Here is a 27,370-nt window from a genome sequence, read left to right on the forward strand (position 1 = left end):
CACACGTCCACAATAATGCACAACATCACAACAATCACAAAATAAACATTAAAATGTAAAAAAAAAAAAAAAAAAATGTTGTCAGGGTGACCTTAGAACAGTCGGCTTGTCACTCTTCCCTGAATCAGAGCAGTGTTTTTCAACCACTGCGCTGCGGCACACTAGTGTACCGTGAGATGTTACCGGTGCCGTTAAAATGATCCAATTTCAATCAATTGGCCTAAAAATAACATATTACTGACATTCAATTGTGGAGTGACTGTGCTTTAAAAGGAATGTGAGCCTTGTTTCCTCCCTCAATTCCTCACAGGATAGCAGCTTTCTGTGCATCTAATAGTAGAATAATTAGTTATACTAGTATAAATAGATTAAGATGCTATATTGCCATTATCAGGCTTAAAAAGTGTCATTTTATAAAAATGTGTGCCTTGGGATCAATGTAAAAAAGGTTGAAAAACACTGAATTAGAGGACAGCAAATCTTCATCAATGTTAATACTAATAATATACCTACATCAGCTAGTTCTTACTGTCCTAGGATCAGGGTTAGGGTTACATTAAATTTCTTCTTTGAGTGTCTTCTTTCCAGGCTAGAGAAATCCAGGACAATCATCAAGTCAGAAATATATTATACATATCAAATACATACATATATAAAAATAGATCTTTTTTAGGGCTGTCAAACGATTAATTTTTTAAATCAAGATTAATCTCAGAATCTTCATAATTAACAGCGATTAATCGCGGTTTGAATAGCATGTGTAAAATTCTGTTATTCTGCATTTTAAGGCAGTTTTAAGCCCATAATGTAAAGTATTTCTTACCAGAAATCGGCCAGAGGGGCTGACTACGGGTTAGTAAAAGGGACAAAAAGGCTTACGCTAAAGCGCGATTCAAAAAAACAAACGCGTTATGGATTGTATTTAATTAATGTGTTGACGCTGACAGCCCTAATATTTTTTTTATTGTATATATTGTGGAAGTGCGAGCCCTTTTGTCAACTTACACTCCCCACCATCCCCCACCCACTCACCCACCCACCACCACCACTGGCCATCATGTAGCCCTGACCCTGGGTTGCTGGAAGACAAATACCACACTTTCCATGAAATCCTTCAACTACAGTCTTGCCAGCACATATGTGAGGATGATAGCCACGGTAATGGAGGGGCCACTGTTGCAGGAGGGCCAAGTGTCTCCAGAGGGACAACACAGGAGCTGTACTGGCAGATCTGGACGGAGGCCAAGGGGCCATCGGGGCATAGACATCAGTGCATGGACCAATTACCCACAACAGAGGCCCATGGCCGGTTTCATTGAAACATTTTGTGAAGGACAATATCACACTGTACCATGCCTTTAATCATCCCGGGCACGACGCTGTGGCTATCAGACTCAACTCCATGCTGGGATAATGAGGGGGCATGCCGTTAGACATGGTCCAACTTGGAGCCGTTTCTGCACAGATAGCACACAGGCGAGCCTTTCGGTCAGGGCAAATTTTGTCAAACACTGTCACAACGGTTTAATGGGGACAGACCAGCCGGTGGTTACTGATGGTTTACAGTGACCTCTGACCTTTGACACCTGACTTTTGAAAGCAAGACTGGGCAAAATAAAATGAAAAGTAGGCCAAACTACACCTCTGCAGCTTGGTAGGCACTGGTCCTATTTGCACTTGTTCCACATTACCAAGCGGTGTTTAAATCAAGTGTCCTTATGGAGTCGAGGGATTTTAGGAAGTAATCTGTTTCAAAGGGCTTTAATGCAAATAAACTGAGTATCTGTTATTTCTATATCTCTGCACGGACACTCAAATAACTAATCTCTTGCACCACCATCAGGACAAACGTCCGAAGCTCAAATAAACCGTCCATCCTTCTTGACCAAATTTCATCTTAAATTCATTAAATATACAATATATTTAATTTATTATAACACAACAATCTAAGAAACATTAAAAAGAAAAAAAGAAAAGAGATTACTATTATATACTGCTTTTGGATTTATTGCAGTCCATTTGCAAATGGATGACGCCACCTGCTGGTCATTTTAGGAAAGTTGCATTTCTCTAATCTTTAGCAACCTGGCTTTCTAGATATTGCTTGATATCGTGTCACACTGTGAAGGCAGATTCACGTGAATTATAACGTTGGAAAAGTAGACATTTCAATCACAGTTGTATTAATTATAAGCAAAATATTTTAAATGCATGAAATTAATATTCACACAAACACACTTAGTAGTGTTCCGACTGGCTCTTGAGCCACAGTAAGGATACTTTGAGGCTCACTGAACATTCGAGGGGTTGATAGGATAATTACTCCAGGGCCAGCGATGTCATTGGTTATGACTTATTAGTGTGTGCCTGAGCCTGTTTTCTCTGGCTGAGTTGCCTGGGAACCACCCAAGGATGTGATCTGATGTGCTCCAGACATAAAAGCGCAGCCTGATAATCAGATCTAGAACCATTTTATAGCAAGTCAAGGGGCTAATTCTGTTCTTTATCCACTTTGACTGGGGAATGTAGACACTTTGAAGGCTTGGGGTTGGTCAGAGGCGGCAATCAACAGGTCCATCAATGTCTTGATGAAATAATAACTCTTGCTTCTGTTTGTAAAAGGCTTCAGACCACTACCGTGCCATTTAGTTACGCTTAATGAACGTTGTCAAATACATGAAAAATAGGTTTAAAAATAATGTCATTAAATGAATTGCTAAATGTTAGCGCTACAAGTTAAAGGCCACATTCTTTCACAATATGCTGTGTGTCCAAGGAGATTATACGCTCTCTGGAAGAACAGGAGCATGACAGCATCCTGTTTAGCACAGTGTTTGGGTGTTCCTGAGTGCAAAAAGATGAATGCCGCAGCAGTCAGAGGTGAGCAGGAGTGACCTCAATTCTGGGCTTTCCTCGTGTTCACATGCCCCACTCCTACAAAACAAATAAAACCCTGACAAGTTACCAAAACAAACTTATCTAAGATCTGTTTGCAACTATACAGAAATCTCTACTGTCCAGACTTTGGACAGATGTTTTTGAGAGACTCCATTAAAAAAAAAAAAAAAGATGAATCAATAACATAGGTTCTTTGAAATGTATTCAGGATATTTGAAAAGTTTTACTATAGTTCTTTTTTAGTCTTTAAAATCAATATTTACACTTTACACGTGATTAGAACAATTAAGATACTAGTTTTAACTGACACTGATATGTTATAAGTATTACAGGTATGTGTCACACTGAAGTAGTATCAGGGACACTGGGGCTTTTTCATGAAATATACATTTTTATGTTGTTAAAATCAAGAATTACAAAAAATAAAAAAATAAAAAATATCTTGAATAGAACGTAGGCTGTTTTTTTTCCCAGATTAAAACCAAATATTTTAAACAAAATTTTTTTTTTTTTTTTTTTTAAATAACACGACATGGAATACGAATAACGCCGACAAAGCGGTTGCGTCTTGTGAAGTAACTTTGACCGCGGGGATCGTGCATTTATAAACTGTACACTTTGCTGTTGATCGAGGAGCGATTACTTCACTCCTGCGCGCTTTGCTGAACCGAAAGTGAGCACATGTGACAGCGTCTGACCTGCTCTCATGGGATCCGCTCTGGCAGCCTCACTGCAGGGTTAAAGCTACAGCCGGAGTGCGTCAGCTGATGCGTAGCGTCACGTAACGATCGGCCAGGGGAGGGGAGGGAAAGGGAGGGGAGCGGAGCTGACGGGAGGGATGGAGGGGTAGCGTGCAGTGCTCCTGCTTCTTGCAGCGGCTCTCTGCAGCTTCCTGTCCCGCCGCTCTTCAGGACCGACAGCTCCCTTCATCATGTGCCTCCGACCGTCTCCGGCTCCGCTGCAACAAGTGAACCTCGGCCTCTCTCCGCCGGCTTCACCGTGACAGCGCCAGTGACGTCTCCTCCTCCTCCTCCTCCTCCTCCCGTCTTCTTCCGCGTTTTGTCCCGCCCGCTCTAGGCTCTCCTCCGCTGGGTGCAAGAGCCGCCGGCGAGCAGCGCCAGAGGCTTCCAGCGCCTCGTCCTCCTCCCGCTGCTGCCGCTCCTCCACCCGGGCGCCGGCGCCAGGAGAGCCGCTCTCATGGAGGCCTCCGTGACGGAGAAGGAGCTCATGGAGCCCCTGCCTTTGCCCACCCTGAGCCCGGCCCTGTCGCCGTACGTCACGCTGGGCCTGACGGTGGTCTACACGGTCTTCTACTCGCTGCTCTTCATCTTCGTGTACGTGCAACTGTGGCTGGTGCTGCGCTACCGACACAAGCGCTTCAGCTACCAGACAGCCTTCCTGTCGCTGTGCTTGCTGTGGTCGGCGCTGCGCACCGTGCTCTTCTCCTTCTACTTCAGGAACTTTGTCACGGCCAACAGCCTGGGGCCCTTCCCCTTCTGGCTGCTCTACTGCTTCCCCGTGTGCCTGCAGTTCTTCACCCTCAGCCTCATGAACCTCTACTTCGCCCAGGTGAGTCAACCAGGAACCAGGTCGGATGGGCGCAGGGTCACAGGGGCGGAGCTACGTCGTGGCTAGTGGTGGGGGTGAAGCCATTTTTTTTTTTAATGATGTAGAAGCTTTTTCTGTTATGTACTAATATACGTAGGTATTTAATGTCTATAGTGTATTTCTGACTTGATGATCGGCCTGGATTTTGTTGTTGCTGGAAACAAGATACTCAAAGGAGAAATTTAATGTCACACCAACCCTAATCCTAGGACCACAGGAAGTAGGTTTATTATTAATGTTAACATTGGTGAAGATTTGCTGCTCTCTAGTTCACGTGAATGGTGACAGGCCTACTGTTATAAGGTCACACTGAAAACATTTAATCAATAAAAAAACAAAACGACAGTAACATTTAGAATAGTAAATGCAGTCATGTAGTCATTTCAGGTATCTACTAATTGCAACCCTAGGTGAACTAAAGCTAAACAGGACTTTTGCAAGCCACTAGTATTCTTGCATGCTTGTCCGATGCTATGCTGTTTTGTCTTGATGGATTGTGATCATTTTCCAAATCTGTCAACGAGATTTCATGGATTTTCATTTTGCATGTGCCGTCCTGAACGGGAATCTAAGTGCCGTGAATAAATGCATTGCCATTGCTTGGATTTCAACCAGAAAGTCTGCCTTTCTAAATCTAGAAGTTACTTGGAATCCAGAGGGTTTGTTTGCGGAACTGTGTAAACATCTAAGACGCCAACGTTATAGATTGAGATCGTTAAATGGTGACCCATGGCTGCCCAGTTGAACAGAACTAAATGTTCTCAGAGTAATAAGTGAATTCTATCAGTCAAAAAAAAATGTAGTAAAAAAAAAAAGGCAGAGTTGAGTTATCCCTCCATCTGTTTGCTTGATTCAAATATCAAATCAAAGCTTCCGTGACATCTAACTAATGTGTATTATTAGCGCAATCCTCTTAGGTGACAGCAGCAGGTCGGCAGTGAGGCCCTCAGCGAGACGTGCAGCTCTGTCTGTAGAACCACTGCGGAACGAAAACACAGTGGCCTGTCACTAGTTGTCATCTTCCTCTTTTTTGGACTGATTGCATCTTCCAGAATGGGGAAGTGAAAACATGCTCCCTCAAAAGGCACAGTGCATTTGCATAATGTACTTTTTTATGTCCCAGGTTGTTTTTAAGGCCAAATCAAAGTATGCACCAGAGCTTCTGAGATACAGGTAAGCTGTCTGAAGCATTTCTGTCCTCTTGATGCTTTCTACCCTTCACTGCAATACAAATTGTTTCTTCTTTTGTTTTCCTGACAACACAGGCTGCCGCTCTACTTGCTCTTCTTCTTCATAAGCCTGGTCTTCTTAGTCGTGAACATAGTCTGCGCCCTGCTGGTGAGGATGTCCTCCACAGACACCCGCGTCATCGTGCTCGTGAGGGTGGCCATCAACGACTCGCTCTTCGTCCTGTGCGCCGTCTCGCTCTCGCTGTGCCTCTACAAGATCGCAAAGATGTCGCTGGCCAACATTTACCTGGAGTCCAAGGCGAGAAATTAGTTTTGTTTCTTTGCAATCCGTCACTTGACTATCATGGACCTGGCTGCAAGTCTCTGGAACTCTGTTCTTCAAAATTTGGCCTTGGATCCCACTAATGCAGTTCTCCTCCATCCCTGCAGGGGACGTCAGTGTGCCAGGTGACAGTCATAGGAGCCACCGTCATCCTGCTGTACACATCCAGGGCCTGCTACAATCTGGTAGTGCTGGCACTGGCCAACAAGAGCATTAACTCCTTTGACTATGACTGGTACAACGTGTCAGACCAGGTGAGTCATCAACCAGGACCAGTGTTCTGACTTCTAAGATTTTTCAACCTGCCTGACCAGAGTGAAAATTTCCTAAATCTTTTGGATTTGACAGTCTGGCTCAGTGCCCATAGAAAGCTTTTGTAAAGGGAAGTGTGACTGGATAAATTAAGCAGACCAATCAGATTTGTTACTGCTCTAAAACTGCTACTACTGCAGAATTCAGCGCTAATCTCTTTAGCAGCAGCTGAACATACAACTTGTTGTAGTTTTTCTCCCTGGTCCTCTTATGTTTTTCTCAGAGCAGTGTAGTTGATAACCAGCCGAGCATGTGATTCAGTGGGCTCAGTGATTTCCTGGAGTCTATTTAGGGAACTGAGATTTTTTTTATAAAAAAAACCTGCTTAAATGACACAAAAAAAAAACTTCTAAAGTAATTCTAAAGAATTTTTAAGCCTCAGTGGAAGTTCTGGTATCATTTTTATTTTTTTTTTCAAGCAAAGTGATCAATGGATATGACATAAAACTTCCGGTCTCCACCCATCAGCTATTTGACGTAATTAAATTATCTTTAGGTTAGGTGCAAACTGTTGTCAGGGCAAAACAATGAGACGATAGGAGAAGTGATTGTAGTGTTTGTTTGTTTGTTTGTTCTCCAGGCTGATTTGCAGTCGACTCTGGGCGATACCGGATACATTGTCTTCGGGGTGATCTTGTTTGTCTGGGAGCTGCTCCCAACTTCCCTCCTCGTTTTCTTCTTCAGGGTCCGGCAGCCAAACCAAGACAGGGTAAGAGGCGGATTTTATCCTCCATTAAAATGTATTTGTTCATCATGATATTGCGTTTTTTTTTCACCGTCTTTCCCATGCTCCGCCCCTCAGAGCGGCTCCGTGCTCCCCGGCCACGTCTTCTCCTCGAGGTCCTACTTCTTCGACAACCCGAGGCGCTACGACAGCGACGACGACCTGGCGTGGAGCGTCATGCCCCAGAACATCCAGGCCAGGTGAGAGAAAAATCCCACCACCGCCGCCACCATCACCACCACAAAGGAACCGTGGCCACGATCTCCATGTAACCCCGTCAATAAAACCTTGTTCGCCCAGTCTGGCCGCAGACAGCTACGAGTGGGGGAGCCAGAGCAGCGGCATCAGCGCTTCCATGGGAGGGGACGACGGCTACATCCTCCCTCCCCCTCCGGAGGAGCTCGGCCACTACTGACCGGAGGCCGCGCTCGCTCACTCACTCACTCCCGCTGACCTGTGGCATTTCTTTTTCTCCCCCCCCCCACACTCTCCCCCCCCTTATCTACATGTTTGCACTTTCTCTCATAGGCACGACGACTAGGGAAGAAGAACTAACGTGTCTCTAACACTGAAGGTCCACTGTTGGGTCACTGGTTTTGCACACTGTTTTTTTTATTTGGACCACTCTTGGAACATTTTGTAATGTAGTTTACATCGGATTGTGAAATATATTTCCTGACTTTTGTAATAGGCACTGCGTAGTTATTTTATGAACTGTCTTGGTTATTTTTCATACAGATGTTTATATGAAAAAAATAAAGATTTCATGTACGTTGTTAATTCACTGTGATGAGTGATCTTTAACACGTTTTGCATATAAAACCAAAAGGCAAATTATTAGTTGACAAATTAAGACAATCATTGGCTCCCAGAAAAATACAATGCTGTAAAAATAATATTTGATTCTGATTGCATCACGTTTTTTTTTTTTTCTTTTGAATACAGATAAGAAATTACTATTTGAGACGTATTATGTCACAAACGGGTTTACGCAACATTTTTTTTTTAATATTACATAAAATGCTAATTCACACATAACCAAGACTCTGGGTATCAGCAGCATTTTGGCCCGATTATCCATCTCCCAAAACTGGGGAGCATCTATATAATAGCCAGACTGATTTAAAGAAGGCAGGGAGGGGGCAGCTAAAGCCAGAGGGGATGTTTTTTCTTTCTGTTACACAGGAGAATTTCTGGAATCTCCCTTCATAAAGATAAGAAAAAAACAGCAATAGTGTGATGAAATAAATAGCTTATTGTATTTATTGTAAAGTAAAGGTGTAATATCCAGGTACAGACAATGAGAGAAGAGTTGCAAATACTAGCCTGCAGAGGGCAGCATGATGCCGCATAAGGATAAAACATAACCTTAGTCCAGGCTTCTGTTGCAAGTAATAATCCTTTGTCTCCTCCAGTCAGTGATGAGGTAAATACCTTGTTGTATTTCAAGGCGAGAGCAACAGAGACGCCGATGGCCTCTGCTTTGCTAAAGAAGAACAAATTCAAGCCGAGAGCGGTGAGTTTCTGTCAGAAAAATGGTGTTTTTAATTCAGATCATTCCTCATATTATTGCAAACTCAAGCACATTTTGCCTTACAGTAGCTTATGACAGCTGATTTCATGTGAAAAGCATAACACGTTAAGCATATGCAGAACACTGTACCTTTAAGGAATTAACTGGAAAAAAACAGAACAAATATGGAAAAAAAAAAAAAAAAGATGCAGGTTCTCTCTGAACGCGATTCCTGACGAAGATGTGATTTTCCTGAAAATGTCTCGTGTAACGTGAAACATTCTCCACCACTGAGGCGACAACAGCCAAAAAAAAGATTCTTAATCCCTTTTAGAGCAATGTCATGACATTCAAAGTCCGCCGGGTTGCTCCTGTTTGCTGAGAAATTAATACAAATCATCGTGTATTGGTTTGCTTTTTTTTGTCTACATAGACAAGGATCCTCCACCCACTCATGCAGATATAATTAATATCTGCCATGTAAAACAAACACACGCGCAGGGGCGCGTGCATGCACACGCACACACACACGCACACGCACACACACGCTCTCTATAGGCCACTTTCTTAGGACAGAGCACTTGATGGCTGTTTGTGATGGTGGCGGGAGGGAGGGAGGGAGGGGGGGGCGGCCAGCTGATCGCTAGCTGGCGTCTGAAGGTTTACCAAGTTCAACCTTGACTCCTTTTTCTCCTGCACAGGAGCACACAAAAAACGCCACGTCAAGATGCATTTTGAAACAAACACAAAATTAAATCAGACAGGACACAGATCGCGTAAAAACATTGCCTATTTAAAACACAGTCTCATAGCCGATACAATGGCTGAGCAACACTGCCCTGCACTTCTCTTTTGTGTGACTGAAACAGCAAACAGTAAAAATGTAACCCAATTGGAAGAATAATGAATTACCTATTAAATGAAACCGCTCCATGGCACAGCCCTACACATATGAAAGAGGCAGAGGGCCACAAGAAGAGAAAAAAGTATTTCAGGAAGGAGATTTGTATTTAAGTTTTTATTTGGAGTTTTAAGTTGAAATTTCATGAATAAAAACAAAATTTCGTGAAAAAAGTTGACGTAAAAAAGACAATTTTTTTGTCAAAAGTTGACGCAAATAAGTGTAAATTTTGTGAATAAAGTGGATGGTGGACTAACCCAGATACCCACAGTTAAGTAAACCTCCAAAAACAGGTGTATCCCACAAGGTTCACCCACAGCAATCAGGAAACTGGCAAAAAAAGACAGTACTCAGGCTGTACCAGACTTGCGCTCAGAGCCTTTTGACTTTATTCTTGACATTTTGGCTTACTTCACATTGACATTAATTGCAATATTTTTTATTGTATTCACGAAATTTAGGCTTTTTTTTTTTTTACGTCAACATTATTCTCAAAATTTCGACTTTAATCTTGAAATTTCAACTTTATTCCTGAATTGGAAACTTGAAAAAAATTCTATCTAAATTTTTTTTTCTCTTCTTGTGGCCCTGATCCTCTTCCGTAGTGTCACCCACACAGGAGATAGCTCAACAACGTTGATTTGTCTGATATTATGGGCCCCAGAGTATTTGGCTGATACCTTACCCGTAAGGTATTTTTCTTTAGCTCTGGCTCGCTCATCTGCGTCGAAATACCACACTGTGATGGCATACCTGCGGAGACAGTTAGCGCAGCGGTTAAAAGTCAGAAAACCTTGGGAGCTGATGCAGGGCAGAGGACGGGCGGGGTGCGCGCTCACCTGGTGGCGTAGGCCGGCTGAACCTCGTGAGGGTTCCGTCTGTCTGACCAGAAAAAGAGCAGACGGTCGAATTTGGGCTCGATGTCTGCAAACTGGGCCTTTCCTTCTGGGAAGATTCGCAGAAGGCCTCCGTGTTCCTGGAGGGGAGAGAGAGAGTGGAGAAACTTAAAGTAATGATCATAATAGTAGCAACACAATCAGGGCAAGAGTACGAGAAGGGAAAGTCCAACAGTGCTGATATCAGCGATTTATTCCGTTCACAAAAGCTGAACGAACTCTAATCCGCCACCCAACGTCATGTTTTCCATTTCCCCTCCCCATCCACAAAAGGGAAATATCGGCAGATTTGCGAAAAAGCCGTCTTTTTCCGCGAGCAGGTGTGAAGCGAAGCGGCCTGTTTGCGCACGACGGCCACTTCAAAACACAGCCTCGACCGTCTTCAAACCAGCCTGGTCCTACATGCGCAGGGCTGGTCGGCAGGCTCAAGTCTGGGCAGAGAAGAGAAGACGCTGTGCATCGCACACGAGGCACCACGAGCCTCGACCGCAGCGAGATTTTAAAATAAAAGCATAGGCACAAAGAAGAAAGTCAGAAGTCGCCGTGCGAATAATTACAAAACCGCAGGACAAAAAAACAGAGCGAGTGGTCATCCAGACGTCCGATCGGCTTGAACGGACCTCACGTGTCAGGCCGTTTGAGCGGCCTGCACGGGACGACATTGTTAAGGAAAAGGTCGTCCGACTCCGGGGCCGAAGAGGAAAAGCTCAGGATGGGAAGCGGCAGTGCGGCTGTGGCGGCGGTGGTGGGAGGAGTGAAGGGGGGGGGGGGGGGGCAGCTTTCCTGTGGTGGGATAGGAAGAATAACCCACAGGAAAACTGCTGGGGCTGGATAAAGAGACCTGGAGAGTGAAAAAGCAGATTGCCCGCAAGCGGGCCGATTAAACTCTCGCTCGGCCGACATGATAGGGCCGCCCCCTCTCTCCTCTCTTCACACGCAAACCTTCGGAGGAAGGCGGGAGTTCACACCCTGGGCCGGCCGGCCGGCCGACGCTGCTGGACGGGGGAATGTTCTTTCCATTCACACAGCTTGAAGGAGTGGTGGTGTGTGTGGGGGGGATACCGGAGTGTGAGGGGGGGTTCCAACAAAGGCAGGAGAAATGGGTTTTGTTTCTTAGCGTGCGCGCTGCCTGATCGGCCACATTTGGCGATTGTTTCGCTGCACTTTAAAGTGCTGAAGGACCATTAAGTGTAATAAACACAGGAAGCAGCGTGTGACCTTCTGACCTGCATCGAGTCGATCTGCCCCCTGGAGAGGTACAGTAACACTACCAATGCGTCAGAATGCATCCTGCTGATTAACTACTAATTTTTTTTTATTTTCATTTTTAAATTGCGTAGAATATTAAAACCGTTATTGGTAACACTCTTCTTTGCTTCCTGGTTGAGTCACATTGGATACAGGTCACATCCTTTCCTGATTTGAGGAACACAAGCCAAAGATTCCAGCCAAATCTTCTTATTGGTGACAGAGTATTGTCTGCTTTATGATTATTATTATTATTAGTAGTATAAATATTAGTATAAATATTATTATTATTACTACTATTATTATTAGCACAGAGAGAAATACGCTTTACCTTCAAAGATGCTACGAGTTAAGGCTGTAATCTCACAAATTCATCATTTAAAAAAAAAAAAAAAAAAAAGAAGAAACGTGGATTTTTTTATTCCTGGTGAGAAGATGATCTGACCAATGATCACGGCTACGAGGAGCAATCTGAGCAGCTCACAGCTGCTCAGCCGCTCCAACTTTCTTCCCACCGGGAGTTTTTCCCGTCCGCTGGTTTTCTCCTCGAGACGCCGTTGGCTGTGATTTAGTGCTTTACAAATAAAAGTCAATTGATTTATTGCTGCCCACGTCGGCTGACAGCGCTGCTCTGTAGCAGGAAGTCAGATACCAGCACTTCTCTATCACCAGGTATTTATTCATCAAAAGCCTCAAACCGGTGTTTGTTTTTGCCAACTTCAGAGATTACAAGAAACACGAGTGGTGACTTCGCTCGTCACGCTGGCCCTTTTGCTGCGCGGCGTGCGCCGGACCTTGCTGGCGCAACTGCAGCTTGCGAATGGCCCGATTATCAACCAGTTGTGTCTGGGTTGGCACGAGGTCGGCCAGCCACGGCAGACACGACAAGAATGTCTGCTGATTGCCGGGTACGGCCACGTCGACCGGCGGAGAGAGAGTGAGAGAGAGAGAGAGAGAGAGAGAGAGAGAGAGAGAGAGAGAGAGTGAGTGAGTGAGTGAGTGAGTGAGTGAGAGAGAGAGAGAGAGAGAGAGAGTGTGGTGTGAATGTGTCCTTAAGCCTCTTTGCATGCCATTTCTGTGATATACTGGTGACCCGTCCTTGCCTCTCTCTCTCTCCCTCTCTCTCTCTGTCTCCCTCCAGTGCGTTGTGGGACACGCCCACCACTCACGACGCTGAGCTGGAAGAGCTGTTCAGGGACTTCTCCAAGGACTGCCGGGTTCGTGCGTCCTGACAGAAAGCTGCTCGGCGCTTCCATTTTAGTAATTTCATAGCTGTTCTTTCCCCCTTGGTGCGCCTCAAAGCTCGTTGCAAAGAAAAGGGAATCACTTCTTGTGTGTCTCAGTGACTCAAACCGGCAATGAAGAAAAACTGTTGGAAAATTGTCCGAAATGTAAATTCCCGGGGTGGATTTTCAGGTTGGTTGATTCCTGAGGCAGGTTTGTTCGTGCTGAGCATCCCGAGCTCAGGAGCTCTTTGGCTTTTCCAAGTTAGCGCGGCCGCCGAAAATGGTGGCATGTACAGTATCAGGCTTCCTCCCGAGCTCTGGTATCCAGGCAACTGCAGTCGGTAAAAAGCGCTGCTCATCACACGCACAATGAGCAACCATTGAGGGATGAGACAGCAGATCTTCCGAACTGGATAACACGGCTCGGGGTGAGGACCAAGTCATTAAGAAACGTGCAACAGCTGATGATCTTCGAGCGCCGCACCAGGAGGAAAAGCTACAGGCAAAGGTTGACGACTGTGACAGCCTTCATCACAAGCCGGATTTGAGGCAAATTAACTTAAAATATATATATGTAAAAAAACAAAAAAACAAAAACATAACAAACAATCAAGCCGTCAAATTAGCTGCCAAATGCTCTAACATTTGTTCAAGCCTTCAAAGTTGCAAGACAAACTCGTGGATGACCTACACGCTGCAAAGAAAATTAGTAACCGCAGGTTAAAAAAAAAGCAGTTTCCTGCAATTATGTGATCTTCATATGTGGGTCTGAAGGTCAAGCGAGTCCTGTCTGCCTTTCAGTCTCCTGATGACGACACGCGGAGGCTGTCTCGCACCCCCACGTTCCCTTCACCTCAAAGCGTCTGTCGCGCTCCGACGTTCCGCATCCTGTTTATCTGTCGCCAGCTGAAGAGGGCACTTCCTCCACTACCTGCTCAATAAATTAAACACTTGACGATTTCCTCCTGCTGTGTCTCAACAGCCGATTTTGCAACAGAAACTGTCATGTGATAGCGGTGCTAAGAGCCGAACTTCCAGCCTGTTGTTGCTGTTTGTGTAAGCAGGAAGGAGGGCCGGAGGGTTAGCGGCAGGCTAGTAGCAGGTTAGCGTTCAGCTAGATTTCACTGCTGAGGTCACTTCCTCATATGATCTAGTTGTTGCGCTATGAAAGCTGTGTTGACCTGGCAGAACGGTTGGAAAGCTTTTTATTTTTATTGCATATTGCATTTTTGTGGGCACACTTTCAGATTGGCTTGTATTTTTTTTTTTTCAAATTGCTTTCGTAAAATGATTACCTACTTCTTTCTAATGCTTGTTATTCTCATTGTGTAAGTGAGTTTGCCCTGCTGGGAATAAATAAAGCATCTTATCTTGCACTCCACTCAACATTTTCCCCCATTTATCAATAGTTTTTAAAGTTATGTTAAAGTAACTGTTGGCTTCACTTGGCTTTCAAGACTACAGTGACGTGGACGGCAAAGCACCTTCAGAGACACTCTTGAACATAGGTGTCAAACTGTGGTCCACAGACCAAATGTGGCCCGCAGTGTAATTATATGTGGCCCGCGAGGCAAAACAAAATCACTACTAGAGCTGGCCTGTCGGTGTTATACAGCACATGTACTGCTGATACTACAAATCCCAGAATGCTCTGCTTACTCAGGACAAGACGTTCATTGAAGGATATTATTATGACTTCATTGGTTTATTGTTGTTATTTCATTTTTAAATGTGTTATTAGCCCTCGGAAAAAGGTAAATGTTGAAATTTAAATCAGATGGCTGCAAATACAAAAGAGCATTATCATTTTTTCTTAACATTTTACTTATTTTCATTATCTTTTTTATTTGAAATTTGATTTTGCATGTGTGCAATATTAAGTTATTTATTGTATAGTATTAAGCTTTGCTTGTTCACTTGTTTACTTGTTGTCCAGGTTGAAGCAAAACTTGTTCAGGTCCATATAAAAAGGTTCACTCTTCTATCTGGAGGAAGATTTTTCTTCAATAAATTTCAATGTTGGACCGCGACTTTGTCCAAGTTTGAAATTTTGGCCCACTTTGTATTTGAGTTTCACACTTGCGCTCCTGACCATCGACTCATCTACTTTTTCAGCAGGACAGCTGTGGTAGGAAGCATGATGCAGAGATCCTCTGCATTTTAATGGGATTATAAATGGGGGAGAGTGGCCGGGCGGCACGTACTGACTTGTAACCTCCACCGCTGGCCCTGCTCAGGTGTGGACCAGAGCCAGAGCAAGACAGACGGCCGGCCGGCCAGGCCGCGAGTCTGACAGAGCACCTCTCCCCCAGCACGGCGGCGATCAGAAATTAATTCTAACGCCGGCGAAACGGCCGTGAAATGGAGTGAAATCGAAAACTCCCCGAGTCTTTCGCGCTCACAGGCGCGACGCCGTCCATCCTTTGCTCAACGTACCTTGGCAGTCCAGTCTTTGTTAAGGTAATATATGCATGTGATGCAACGTCCGTCGCCGTTGGGGTTGTCCACGTGGCGCACGTACCCCGTCCCGTTTCCAGGGTAACACGCCACCATCGCCTGGAGAAGACACAGATGAAAAGCACGGTGAGCAAAAGCAGAAGCAGCAACAAAAAAAAGAAAACAAAAAGAAAACGCAGCACTGAGACAAAAGTATTTCCTCCGCCCCGAACTCTGAATACCTCTTTGATTTATGCTCTCAGATTTAACCCTGCAGGACAAAAATGTGCGCCCATTTATGAACCGATGGCTTTCCCAAAAACGTTCACTTTATCTTCTAGGAGCGGAAGGAATGATAGACGTGCACGAGTTATTTTGTGACTAGCGGTAGTTTGGGCTTTGCTGTGCTTCTTCTTCTTCTTCTCCTTCTCCTTCCTACTTCTTCAAAGGGAACAGGCAAACAGACAGAGGGATTAAAACTTTTTTTTTTGTTTGCGTCGCAAGCAAGTAAAATCTATTAGAAGCACGTCCACCAGAATATTGAAAAGGGCCGAAGTTATCGCGGCGTCATGGACATGTGATTCTTATTGACAGGTGGTCTTTTGCAATGAATAGTTACATCTCCCTAGAAAAAAAAAACATTCAAGACTTTTTGGCAAAAAGACCAACTAAGTCATTTGCAAATATTTCATACGCTGACGACTTTTTATATTTTTATTTTATTTATTTTTTGGGGGGTGAGGTTCATCGGTTTTGTCTGTACACTGTTGGCATATTGACTGGTTTGTACATTGCATATATAAAACTCAAAATAAAACAGTCCAAAAAACACTGAAGTTGCATTTGCATGTGGAGGACTGCCCTCTCTCAGCCTTGGCCTGTGTGTGTTCCCATCTGAGGGGAGCTGGCACGCCGGCCTCTTATTGTGCCGGGGCCTCACCTGCGCCACGAGCGGACGCAAACAAAACGCGGCTGCATTATTATAAACTTTACGAGGAAATAAACCGGAGATATCGCGGCGCGCGTCCACTTCCCCTCGGCCTTTTCCTGCTCTGTTCGGAGTCGCATGATCCGCTTGGGTGTTGGCAGCGAACCCCTATGAGCTCTTGTAAACGTCCTGGTGTAAACAAGGAGCGGCAGTGCACTGCACAGTGCAGTGCACTGCACAGTGCAGTGCAGTGCAGTGCAGAGCAGTGCAGAGCAGTGCAGAGCAGAGCAGAGCAGAGCGTCCCTGGGGGAGGCAGAGCAGGGTTGACTCGAGGCAGGCTGGGCCAGTCTCAGGACCAGAGCGCTGGATTAGATGGGCAAATAAAAGTCGGTGAGATATTAAGACAATGCACTCGAGTGACGCCATGGATTTTTACCCAGCGCTGTTGTTTGAGAGCTACGCCCGGGTACCGCACATGTTTTCTACAATTTCCAGGATATATTTTTCTTCCCCTATGAGGTGGGTTACCAAAAGACTCCATCCATCTGCTCCTGCTCCGGCCCCTCTGTCAAATTTTAGAACCCATTGTGGCCCAGCAGTCAACTTTGCCCACAGCGACTTTAGAACTTGACCCACTCAAGTGATTATTGGCCCTCAGACGCTAGGATTTACTCTCTGGGATATTGGAATTCATTAATCTGAAATATTTGATAGCGTGAGAGGTCTTCGGTCAGTGCTAAAAACGCACTGAGATTTGGTCCCCGGCCCTAACGAGGGCTGAGAGTAGTGAGCTGTGGGCCTGTGATGAATCGTCAGAATCGGCCCTCGCTGCCTCTCCAGGCACTCGGATCAGCGCAAACCATGGCAACGATGCAATAAACCCTCACAGCAGAACGCAGGCTCCCCTTTCTGTGGCTTGTGCCAATGTGACGCTAAAACCTGTCTAAACATTACAACGTTCCACTGCAAACAGATGAGTGATAAGATCCACAGCGCTTCAAGGCGCTCAAAACGTTTCAACACTGCAGGAAAAGGGAGGAAGTTTCTTTTTTTTTTTTTGAAATGGTTTGCGTGGGCGCAAACGTGCGACACGTCTTAATGTCAAATAAATAAAGCAAAAGCGTGCGCATCATCGGCCTCGGACGTGCGTACGAGGGCGACCCTCTTGCGTGTATGACCGCGGGTTGCTTGCGTCAGTCCGCATTGTGCCTCGCATCTCTGGGCTGATGCAGGTTGCCACTGGAATGCACAATATCAGGGCCGCGGCGTCGGAAAAACAACAAACCGTTAAATGTAAGCGACGAAGAGGAGAGGAGAGGAGTGGTGGTGGTGGTGGGGGGGGGGGGGGGGGGGGGCTGTCTCGCTCCAGCTGCACGAACTGACAAATTGTGTAATTGATCGCCGTGGCTGTTTTGTTTCTCCTTCTCGTTTTAAAGTGGGGGTGGGCTCCCCGAAGAACGGCGAGCGAGGAATCAAAGGCGGCGAGGGGGCACGCGCGCTGACAAAGGGCTTCCTGTTTGCGAAAAAAAAAAAAAAAGTAAAAGAAATCGCAACGCAGTCAGCTTTTCTTCGCGCGCGTCCTCGAGCGGAGGAGGAGGAGGAGGAGGAAGGAGAGGAAGAGAGAAAGCAGAGAGAAAAAGGGGTGAGGCCGGAGGAGGAGAGACGTGAACTGCTGTAAACTTTGACTCTTGGCCTTCCTCCAGCGGCAGCAGTATTTTAATGGTTGTGCTACGTGCAGAGCGTGAGGAAGGTTGGCTGATCCTCAGCGCCGTCCACCCCTCCCGCCCCTGAAAACCGCTTGGCCCGCGCTGCAAGGCCGGAGACGGGTAAACACTCGCTGCCGAAGGAGAGCGCGATCGTGCGTGCGTGTGCGTGCACGGAGGTGTGACCGAGAAAAAAAGTCCCAACTCGCGGGTTTTACCTTTTCGTTTTCCGACGCGGCGGTCGGAGGGGTCGCCGGCGCTCTGTGACTTAGCGACGGAGTTTTTGCTTTCTGCGTGAGTCAGCAGCCGAGGAGGAAGAGGAAGGGGAAGAGGAAGCCCGAGTCGGTTTCAGCTCGACGCTCAAAGGCCACGATGACCCCCGCGGGAAGGGACCGAGGACCGGCGCAAACGCTCATTCAACAGTCGACAAAATGAAGAAGCCGCGCGTTTTGATACTGTGGTTTTCCCTGCCGAGCTCGAAAAGTTGATCTTCCCAACCAATCAGGTGGGAGAAGAAACTGCTCATTGGTCCGAGACACAAATTGAAAATAAAAAAATAAAAAAAAGCTATTATTCACTGAAATAAAAAAATAAAAAAATCTGAATTTTATAACACAAATACAAAATTTGTACAACGGCATCTAAAAGGAGTGCCGTTGAGGTACGCATTCAAAACAGCCAACCTTTTTTATCTCAGTCATACTTTACTTTAGTTTTCCCTTCCACGTGATCTCGCCGCAGCGACCGGTTTTGGCACTGATAAGACGACTCAGAACTAGAGCTTGATGCAAACAGCGCAACGCAGCAACACCGCAGACTTGGGCGGAATCATACGAGATATTAATTCCTTACAATGGACGACGGTCATACCACGCCTATTCATAAAATGACTTCACCTCTGCAGCGCTCCTCCGGTCCACACCGAGCAGCTATCAACCGTCACAGACACGCCCGCCTCCTTTGAAGTAAACATTAACGCTTTCTATTCACCCCCGGTGTCGGTGCTCAATTCAGGTCGCCCGATATCGGTATCTGCTGCAACGGTCCAGCGAATCACAGCGGCGCATGAGAAACGCACATGACGTAATCCCTTAATATGCGAGGTGAATTTTATGGACTGCTGATTATAGGCTGCTTCATGCCAAGTGGGACACATTCATTCTTCCTTCTTGGAATCAATTTGTCAAAGACAGCTGGGAGCCAAACCGCAAATGACTAAATGAGCTGGAAGGGATGAGGCAAGCGCGAGTGAGGCATCGTTGCTTGACGACAGTTTGAACGCGCCCATTTACGAGAAACCGGGGCGCATTTTGCTGCCGCTTTCAAATTCGCGCGCGTGCCTTCAAATTTTGTTGTAAACATTTAATCAAAATCTGTGATAAACTCGTCCGAGGAGGGTTTTTTTTTGTCTGGTTTCACTGGCAACTTTTAAGACAAGCAAATAGCAGGATCTCGTCTAGTGGCGACCTGAAGAAACAGGTGTACGGGCAAACGTGCTTGTCACAAACATCAGGCAAATTAGCATGGCGAGCTGTTTGCAATTTTCTGATACTCCTTAACACAATGTTTCATTTTATACTATTAGTGGGTAGTTAGTCACAACGTGGTCAGTACTATGAGTCTTCAAAGTCCTCTTATTTAAAGAATGACCCTGTCGATAGTTATCAAGGTGTGCCAGAGAAAAGTTCCAGAGTCTGCTTTCATTAATTCCAGCTTCATCAATTCCAGTGGTCACTGCGATTTGCAGGAAAGAACTCAAATTTGTGAAGGACATTAGCTTTATTGTACATGCATATTAATGTGAATGTCCACCGCTCGTGGTTTCTGTTCTGCTCTATGTTCACTCCGAACAGGAAACTAAAGAAAGAACAATCGGAGAGCGATGCTCGAAAGGAGTGCCGAAGGCCACACCAGGAAGCTTTCCAAATTTTATTTTTATGATTCATCAACTTCAAACAGTTTAGACGGCCACCCGGCAAACCTAAGATGATATAACTTGGATTGTCTGCCCCAGCAATGAGAGAGCTTTTGTGTGTACCTACTCAATATGATAGGATTATAAGATTCTTCTTCTTCTTCTTCTAGCCGGGCACTTATCTCCCTCTATCATCTCAGTCAGGTGTCCCGTGTCGATGGCTCTATTCAGACTTTGTTACTGCCTCAGTATCAGCATGACAATGCTCATTGCAATGAAGCTTGACAAGGTCTTCTTTAAAACTGATTTGACAACTCTGGCTTGTGCGACGTACAAAGTGAATCAATTCCATTGCAAAGCGGTCAGGTTAGGAAGAAACACAGCCGATCATCTCACGCCGTCTTTGCTGCAATATTTACGTTTCCATGAAGCCGTTCTATATTTTATTGCATTTTGTAGAATGTCGCATTAGAAAAAGTGACGAAACAGCAAAATTTGAAAAAAAAAAAAAAAAAAAAAAAGTCTCTGAATATAGTTTGCACACTTAGTTGAGGTACTTTTTTTTTCTGTATCATAATGAATGCGCCAAACGTTGGATGGAAACAGGTTTGCCCAATTAAAAGCTCCAGCATAACAAGCGGGCAGCTCATGTGCCCGATAAGCCGTTTCCGCTGTTTGGAGTGGGGAAACATGGCTAGAAGAATAATTACAACTTGCCCAATTGACAGTAATTCCTGAGATCCTCTCTCCATTCTTCTGCCGGCTTTGTTTACCTCTGCTTCTTCCGGCAAATATTGAGCCAGCTTGACCAAACCTACACTCACCGCTGAGGAGCTGACGTTTGGTTTTTTGTTTAAAAAAAAAAAAAAAAAAAAAACAATAAAAAAAACATTTCAACACATTTCTAATGAAACGGGACCATTGCGACACCGTTGACCCCGCGCCGACCCGATCACTTGGAAGGATGCGCCGATCACTGCGATGCTATCGACGCCACCCCCGCTTCCCCGCTCCCTTGACTTCATGCGCCGGTGCGAGCCACGAACTCGGGTGGAGCAGAAAGAGGAAAAGCTGCGAGGGGTCCGCTCACTTCACAGAGGAGATGCTTGTCCAAACACGAGTACAAACAGTCGGGACGGAGGCCTTGTAGTGCAGGAGGAGTGTGGGAAAGGAGACGGTTTGAGTCCTGGCCCAGGACAGCTCACTGTTTTATCTGTCAGACAAGCGGTGCGGCCTCCAGAGGAAATCCCTGTTTAAAGCGATGACCTAGTTAAATGCTTTTCTTCTTAACTGTCGTCCGAAAACAATAGGGGGACGTATACGGCGGCGGCGCTGCCCTCCAACCTCGATGCATTGCGGCGGAAGCGCGACCGCGGCTTCTGGTTATCGCCGCGCTAGTTCTCCGAAGCGAGGCCGCGTTTGGCCTTGTAACTTTTAGCCCACTTTGGTGAGGCGGCTCACGCCGGGCAAACAAAGTGATAACGCGCCTCTCACTGTGACCCGTTTACCACGGGAGGGTTCGACGCCGACACGCGTAAAAAAAACCACAGGATGTGTTGCAGAACCCGAGTGTCTCTTCCAAAACTTTGCTAATCAACCGCGCGCCCGCTCGAGCGCAGTGCGCTAACTTCTTAATGACTCCCCCGCCCAGTGTGAGAGTGTGGCTTCATCATGCCATGCATCTGAGCCAAGTGAGTGCATTCGCTAATTGGATCAGTCACTGACACTTGCTTCTTGCCAGGAGTCGCACAGAACAGAAAGATTTAAAAAAAAAAAAAGAAATAAAAAAAAAACAGGAAAAAGAAAGCAGCAGGAGTTGAGTTGCCGCATCTACTTTGAAAAGACGAAAGTATAGCATTCATCATTAATAGCTTTATTCTACATAGGTTCTGCCACTTATACCGTACGCAGGAAAGAAATAGAGCCTGTATATTGGGACAAATATGTAGCAGAAATAGAACAACACTGATATCTCCCAGAATAATTTACGTTTTATAAATGTAATCATAAATGTTTCAGTTTCCTAAATTCTGCAGTGACAAACAGAGACAACAACAAGAGCGTCTGGTTTTAAAGAAATCACATTCAGGGGGCTTCTACTCAAATCACGGCTGCAGAAAACACATTACAACCGTAGAGCAAACCAAACCCAGACAGATAAACGCATGATGCAATGGAAACTGACGGCCATGACTGTTACGCTTTAAACAAAACCTTTTGCTGTATTATATCTGTGGGATTGCACAATGTCAGAGATTAATCGTATGGCATGGGAGAGGAGTGGCGGCGGCGGGGGGGGCGCTGGCCTCCACACAAAGGCCAGCGGCTGGATGAGCCTGTGCCCCCAAGGCCAGAAACATCAGCTGTATTGTTTACCAGCTGACGGGAAAACAATAACCAGGAAGAAGGTGGCATGACGGAAGGAAGACGCGTCACGCGAGAAGTATGACTTCGAAGTGCGTCGCTGGCTCAGACACTCCAAGGACCCCCAGCCGTGACTTCCTCTGGCCGACTTATTCTATAGAGCCGTAAGATTTAGGTCAACGGTCAACTTCCTTATGAAAGCACGCATGGCCGCAGTCCCTCTGTGACCTCACAAACAGCCCGACAAATCACCAAATATTATGAAAATATGTTGTCGCTCAATTGCGAGGACGAACACGTGTAACATGTCCTTATTTTATACATTAAAACATTTGTGAGTAAGTAAGTAAATACATTAATGAATTAAAGTTCTAAAGCTTCTTTGGCATTTCAATATTTTAACTAACAATGGGATTTTAGGCTTTTCTCTGTAAAATACAAGTAAAATACAAAGGAAAGGTTTTTGTTGTTCTCCGACAGCAAATACGCCCCCACCACAGGTGCTTCTGCCAGTTTGAGTCAGCAAAACAAAACAGAAAATAAAATAAACAGATACATAAACTTACCGACGAATAAACTCGCCAAGTTCAAAGAAACATTTCTGTCTGTTTTAGGGTATAATCCACTATATCAGCGGAATAACTGATCAATAATTCTAAACTTCAAAAAGACGGGCCAATTGGAAGCTAATTAGTTGCTACTTGCCCCAGTGTAATGTCCTTTTTATTATTATTATTGTTTAGTCAGCTTAATGGAGTTTCGGCTGAAAAACAAAAAATCAATAACCAACCAGGAACTCAACAGAGATCCATTATGTGGATGATCTCGTCCTGAGAGTCCAGACAAACACACGTCTTGATGCGTTCAACTCTACGGCTGGCGAGGTACAGGTGTCGGCCGACGTGGTTCACGGGGCCTCAACTACGCTCGGCTAGCGAGAGTGCGAGCGGCGAGGCTTCTTCTTATGTTACTGGATTAACATAGCGCGCGCACTGGCATTCGGCGCAGGGCCCTTTTCGGAGCGAGAGATTCAAGTTGCTGCGGCGAACCTTTCACCCCCCCCCCGGCAAGCGGAGCGACGGCATCGGCGTAGGAACTGAAACGCGTCCCGCCGCCGGCGACCGGCCACAATGTTATCGAGTGGCGAGGGGGGAAATGGGAACAATCGCATTAAATAACTATTTGGGCAAAATCTTCTTCCTCTGTCTGCCGCGACGAGACATTGTTCTGCGTGCCTTTGAGCCACTGACACCGGCCGCCGCCGCCGCCTCCGCCTCCGCCCCCCTTCCCCCTCGTTTGTGCAAGTCATGCTGATTTCCACTGGTCACAGTCCAGGAGTTTGTGTTTGCCAAGGCAACTGGGGCAGTGGGTGAGGAAGTCGGCGGGCCTCCGCTCGCTTGGCCGGCTTGCACGGATGCCGGCGGATAACGTGCGCTTTCCGGAAAAAAAACAAAACAAAAAAACACTTTCTCTGTTTACCGAGAAGCAGCGAGGGGGAAAGAACACAACTGGACACGGGGTTCAGGGGAGGGGTGCCGCGGGGGTGGGGAGCCTAAAAATAACAGGCGGGCGACGATTGGCGGGTGGCATGTGCCAGCAGCACAGGACCGAGCACCTGGAGCCAGCGAAGGGCAAAAGGCCGCGCTCCGATGTGCGCCGGTCCACTGCTGGAGCTGCTACACGTCACGTGACGACTCCACACGCTGAAAGGTTGGGCACGGAAAGTATGCATCGAGCCCTGGCATGGGCAAACTATGGTCCGGGGGCAGTTTGCAGTCCGTTAAGCTTCATAATTCGGCCCGCCGAACATGAGGAAATTATATTAATAGCAAGTAAGTAACAGAATAGCTGCATTTAATTTCGTTTTTTCTGTGTTTAAAGAGTCATTTCAATAAAGAGCTGCTGTAAATACCCTGGGGCTTCAAAGACACTGATTCTGTTGTAACACTTTCGTTCATTTTTAAATGGCATTAAAGCACATTTTTCAATATATCCCATGATATATTTTTTTCTCTCCTATGAGGTGGCTCCCAAAAACACTCCGTCCATCTGCTGCTGCTCTGGCACCTCTGTCAAATTTTACAACCCATTGTGGCCCGCCGGTCAAAAAGTTTGTCCACTGCTGATCTAGCCCTGAGTTTGGTGAGCTACCTGCTTGAGGAGGAGAATTTGCAAAAGGACTAATGAGAAAGTCCCACGGGACGGGGAACTCTACTCCCTCAACGAAAGGGCACCGAATGCATTTGCAGGTTCCTGCTCATCTTTGCTGCGGTCGCGTCCTCGAACGCTAAGAGTGAAACCCGGTAGTCGGCCCGAATCACTACGGCTCACTGAAAACAATCCTGCCCACTTTTTCCTCGCAGCTGCGCCTCCGGGTTTTAAGTATGCAAGGCCTGACACCGGAACACGAAACAAGTCTCTCTCTCTCTCTCTCTCTCTCTCTCTCTCTCTCTCTCTCTCTCTCTCTCTCTCTCTCTCTCTCTCTCTCTCTCTCTCTCTCTCTTTCTGATAAAAGCAACTAAGATGCAACATCTGCTTCTGAGTGTTTGTTGCCCCTAATGTTCTAATTACTGGCAACACAATCATGGCAGAAAAAAAGGAGAAATGACCATGATATAATGTGATGCTAAAAATGAATATTACCTTGCTAGTAACAGGATCAGTGTGTGAATAAGTTGCATTGATGCCAACGTGCTAGAATGTAAACACCTGTAACTTTTCACTTTAAATTGACTGGTAGGACAGAAGTTCAATACTGTCCAAAAAAAAAAAAAAAAAAAAGATCTAATGACTTTGACAGTGAAGAAGATAACTGTCCAATTACTCATTAATCATGATGTAAATATTACACAAAGCCAGGAGAGACTGGCAGCTTTTTACTGCATGGCCTCAAGAGTCGTGTCCACCCCTGTCTGCTGATCGTATACAACACAATGATGTGTATTTTGCCTCACTGTGCGCACAGTGACTGGATGGGAACACAAATGGAGGTGCAAGCAGCAGCACTCTCGGTGAAATGGTATTCAACGCAAGCAAAAAAAAAAAAAAAAAAAAAAGGGGGGGGCCCCCTTGTGATTCCCACTTTCAAATGATCTAATGTAAGTCATATCCTGCACAACACTGTTAACTTTCAGAATCATTCAAAGTGATGACTTGCTCCCTGATACGACGCACCGGGGCGTCTTCTGAGAGTGCTGACAATCTGTACAAAGTGTCAGAAAAGTTGCAGCACTTGTTGTGATGTTTTGATCTGAGTTTAACGCTAACAACGTACTGCCAGTGAGTACTGAACGTTTGCTTTGGTGGCCCACAGATAGGAAGACCTGTGGATGAGCTCCAGCAGTCCAATGTGTTACACGCTGCATGTCATTTTGCTTTGTGTGCAAAACATGTTTAAGGGTGTTGGGGCATTTTGGAGCGGTAAAAGTCATAAACGTTCCTCGAGTGTTATAAAGCAAATGACATTTAGGTGGAGATGATAGCTATGATATCTGCTTAACAGCGCATACTTTAGGGCCATATCGTATTTTTTTTTTTTTTTTTTTTTTTTTTTTGTTATGTAATCATCCGTTTGAGCGCGATCGCTGATCTAGCTTTATTGAACAGCTATCTACTGACCAGATTTAAACCCCGGCAGCTTTACAAGCATTAAGACACATGACAACTTTAGCCAGGCGCTTGTGCGACTGACTACCCCGTGGACAAGATACTCACTTTAGTTCTTCCGTTTATCGTGTAGTTTCCCAGTTTGCCGTTACAATGTCTCACCAGGTCGTCCATGCGACTCATGAGGAAGCGGATCTTCTCGCAGCCGGCTTCCCTCCCTTCTATCCACGTGATTTTGTCCCCCCGAATGTCTTTAGTGGAGTCGCTTTTTTGGCTCACCAACTGTCCGTCTGTGAACTTGCCCGTCTTGTGGAGGGCTTTGACATTCTCCAGAATGCCCAGTCCCGTCTCCACGCCGAGGAAGTTGTCCACCACGCAGATGCCGTGCCTGTTCATGCACGGCACGATGTACTCCGTGGCGAGTTTCTGCGGGGACGAGCTCGTCTGTCCGTTCGGGGTGGCGGTGTCGTTGGAGGGGTCCTCCGCCGCCCCGCCGTCGTCGCCTTCAGGTGCAGCCGTGTCCGCGTTGGGCGCCTGCTCCGCGCTGTCCGCCTGCTCCGCACTGTCCGCCTGCTCCGCGCTATTCTTTTCACTACATTTCTCCGGTTCCTTGGGGTTCCCCGACGGCGTCGGTGGCGGCGGCGGCGGCGGAGCAGGAGGCGGCTTCTCGGACTTGTGTTTGGGGTTCTGCGCGCCGTCCGCCTCCTTGCAAATGAGCTTGTGCTCCTTCCAGTGCTGCTTCTGGTGCTCCTTGCTGCAGTAGAAGGAGCTCCGGCACCTACCGCACTTGAGGAGGTTCTCCATTTTCCCACAAAGTTCACAGTACTGCCGGTCGCGTTCCAAGTCGCTCTGCTGCTTCTCCATGTTTTTTGCCTGGTTCGTCGGGGCTGAACGTCGCGACGGGGAGCGCTGCGCCTTTAATTCCGATCCTTCACACGCGCCCTGCTAACCGACAACTTTGGAAACGATCCACCGCCGCTGCCACGCTAGTCACACTCAGAGCCGCTCCATTTCCCCCCGCACTCACTCCAACTCCGCATTGTGAGTTAGTAGGACGGTGCCACACGGTCTGCCCTAATTCGAGCTTTTCGCGGCGGGTTTTCTGGAGGCATTATTGCTCGGCTAACTGACGGTCCGCGGGTTAGTGCATGGCGCCGCTCGCTTGTGTGCGCTGCCTGTCTGAGGTCCAGCCCGCTGTGACGTCCTCACCAAGCGCCACCTCCCCTTACGGCGCTGCCTTCAGGGACTATCGGATTCGCGATGAGAGCGACGGTGCTCGCTGCAGGCTAACTCCGACCAGTCATTAATCTGTCATTTTACCAGACTTAAATAAGCCAAGTAATGCTGGGTTTATGCACAGTTTTCTTTAGAATATATTGCCACATTGTTTCGTATTTTGAATAAAATTCTGAAAACGAGCCCATTCAACTTACAACATAACTTTTGGGTGCAAGTCACTGGAATTAAAGATTTGAAACTATTTATTTACTCTTCAATTGCCACATTGTTTAAGTGTATGGAGTATATTTCTTTAGACACTATGAAAAAAATAGCATCTCTTTACATTATAAACGTCACCT

The 27,370-nt window shown here is 46.2% G+C and overlaps 2 protein-coding genes across 2 annotated transcripts; one reads left to right on the plus strand and one right to left on the minus strand.

The window, feature by feature from the left end:
* Positions 1-2,720: 2,720 nt before the first annotated feature.
* gpr137ba (G protein-coupled receptor 137Ba) lies at positions 2,721-7,829 on the plus strand. Its single transcript, XM_076018974.1, has 8 exons — positions 2,721-2,880; positions 3,624-4,467; positions 5,630-5,679; positions 5,772-5,994; positions 6,126-6,272; positions 6,911-7,039; positions 7,133-7,254; positions 7,355-7,829. The coding sequence occupies exons 2-8, from the start codon at positions 4,096-4,098 to the stop codon at positions 7,467-7,469; spliced, it is 1,158 nt and encodes a 385-aa protein (XP_075875089.1). The 5' UTR covers positions 2,721-2,880; positions 3,624-4,095; the 3' UTR covers positions 7,470-7,829.
* A 746-nt stretch (positions 7,830-8,575) lies between these two features.
* Positions 8,576-26,976, minus strand: egln1a (egl-9 family hypoxia-inducible factor 1a). The gene is made up of 5 exons (XM_076018975.1): positions 25,899-26,976; positions 15,275-15,394; positions 10,308-10,444; positions 10,154-10,221; positions 8,576-9,260 (listed from the first exon to the last, which is right to left on the minus strand). The coding sequence occupies exons 1-5, from the start codon at positions 26,652-26,654 to the stop codon at positions 9,211-9,213; spliced, it is 1,131 nt and encodes a 376-aa protein (XP_075875090.1). The 5' UTR covers positions 26,655-26,976; the 3' UTR covers positions 8,576-9,210.
* Positions 26,977-27,370: the final 394 nt, after the last annotated feature.

Source organism: Nelusetta ayraudi, unplaced genomic scaffold (assembly GCF_046127955.1).
Source record: "Nelusetta ayraudi isolate G7.1 ecotype Tasmania unplaced genomic scaffold, CSIRO-AGI_Nayr_v1 ptg000008l, whole genome shotgun sequence".
In the NCBI taxonomy this organism is placed as follows: domain Eukaryota; kingdom Metazoa; phylum Chordata; class Actinopteri; order Tetraodontiformes; family Monacanthidae; genus Nelusetta; species Nelusetta ayraudi.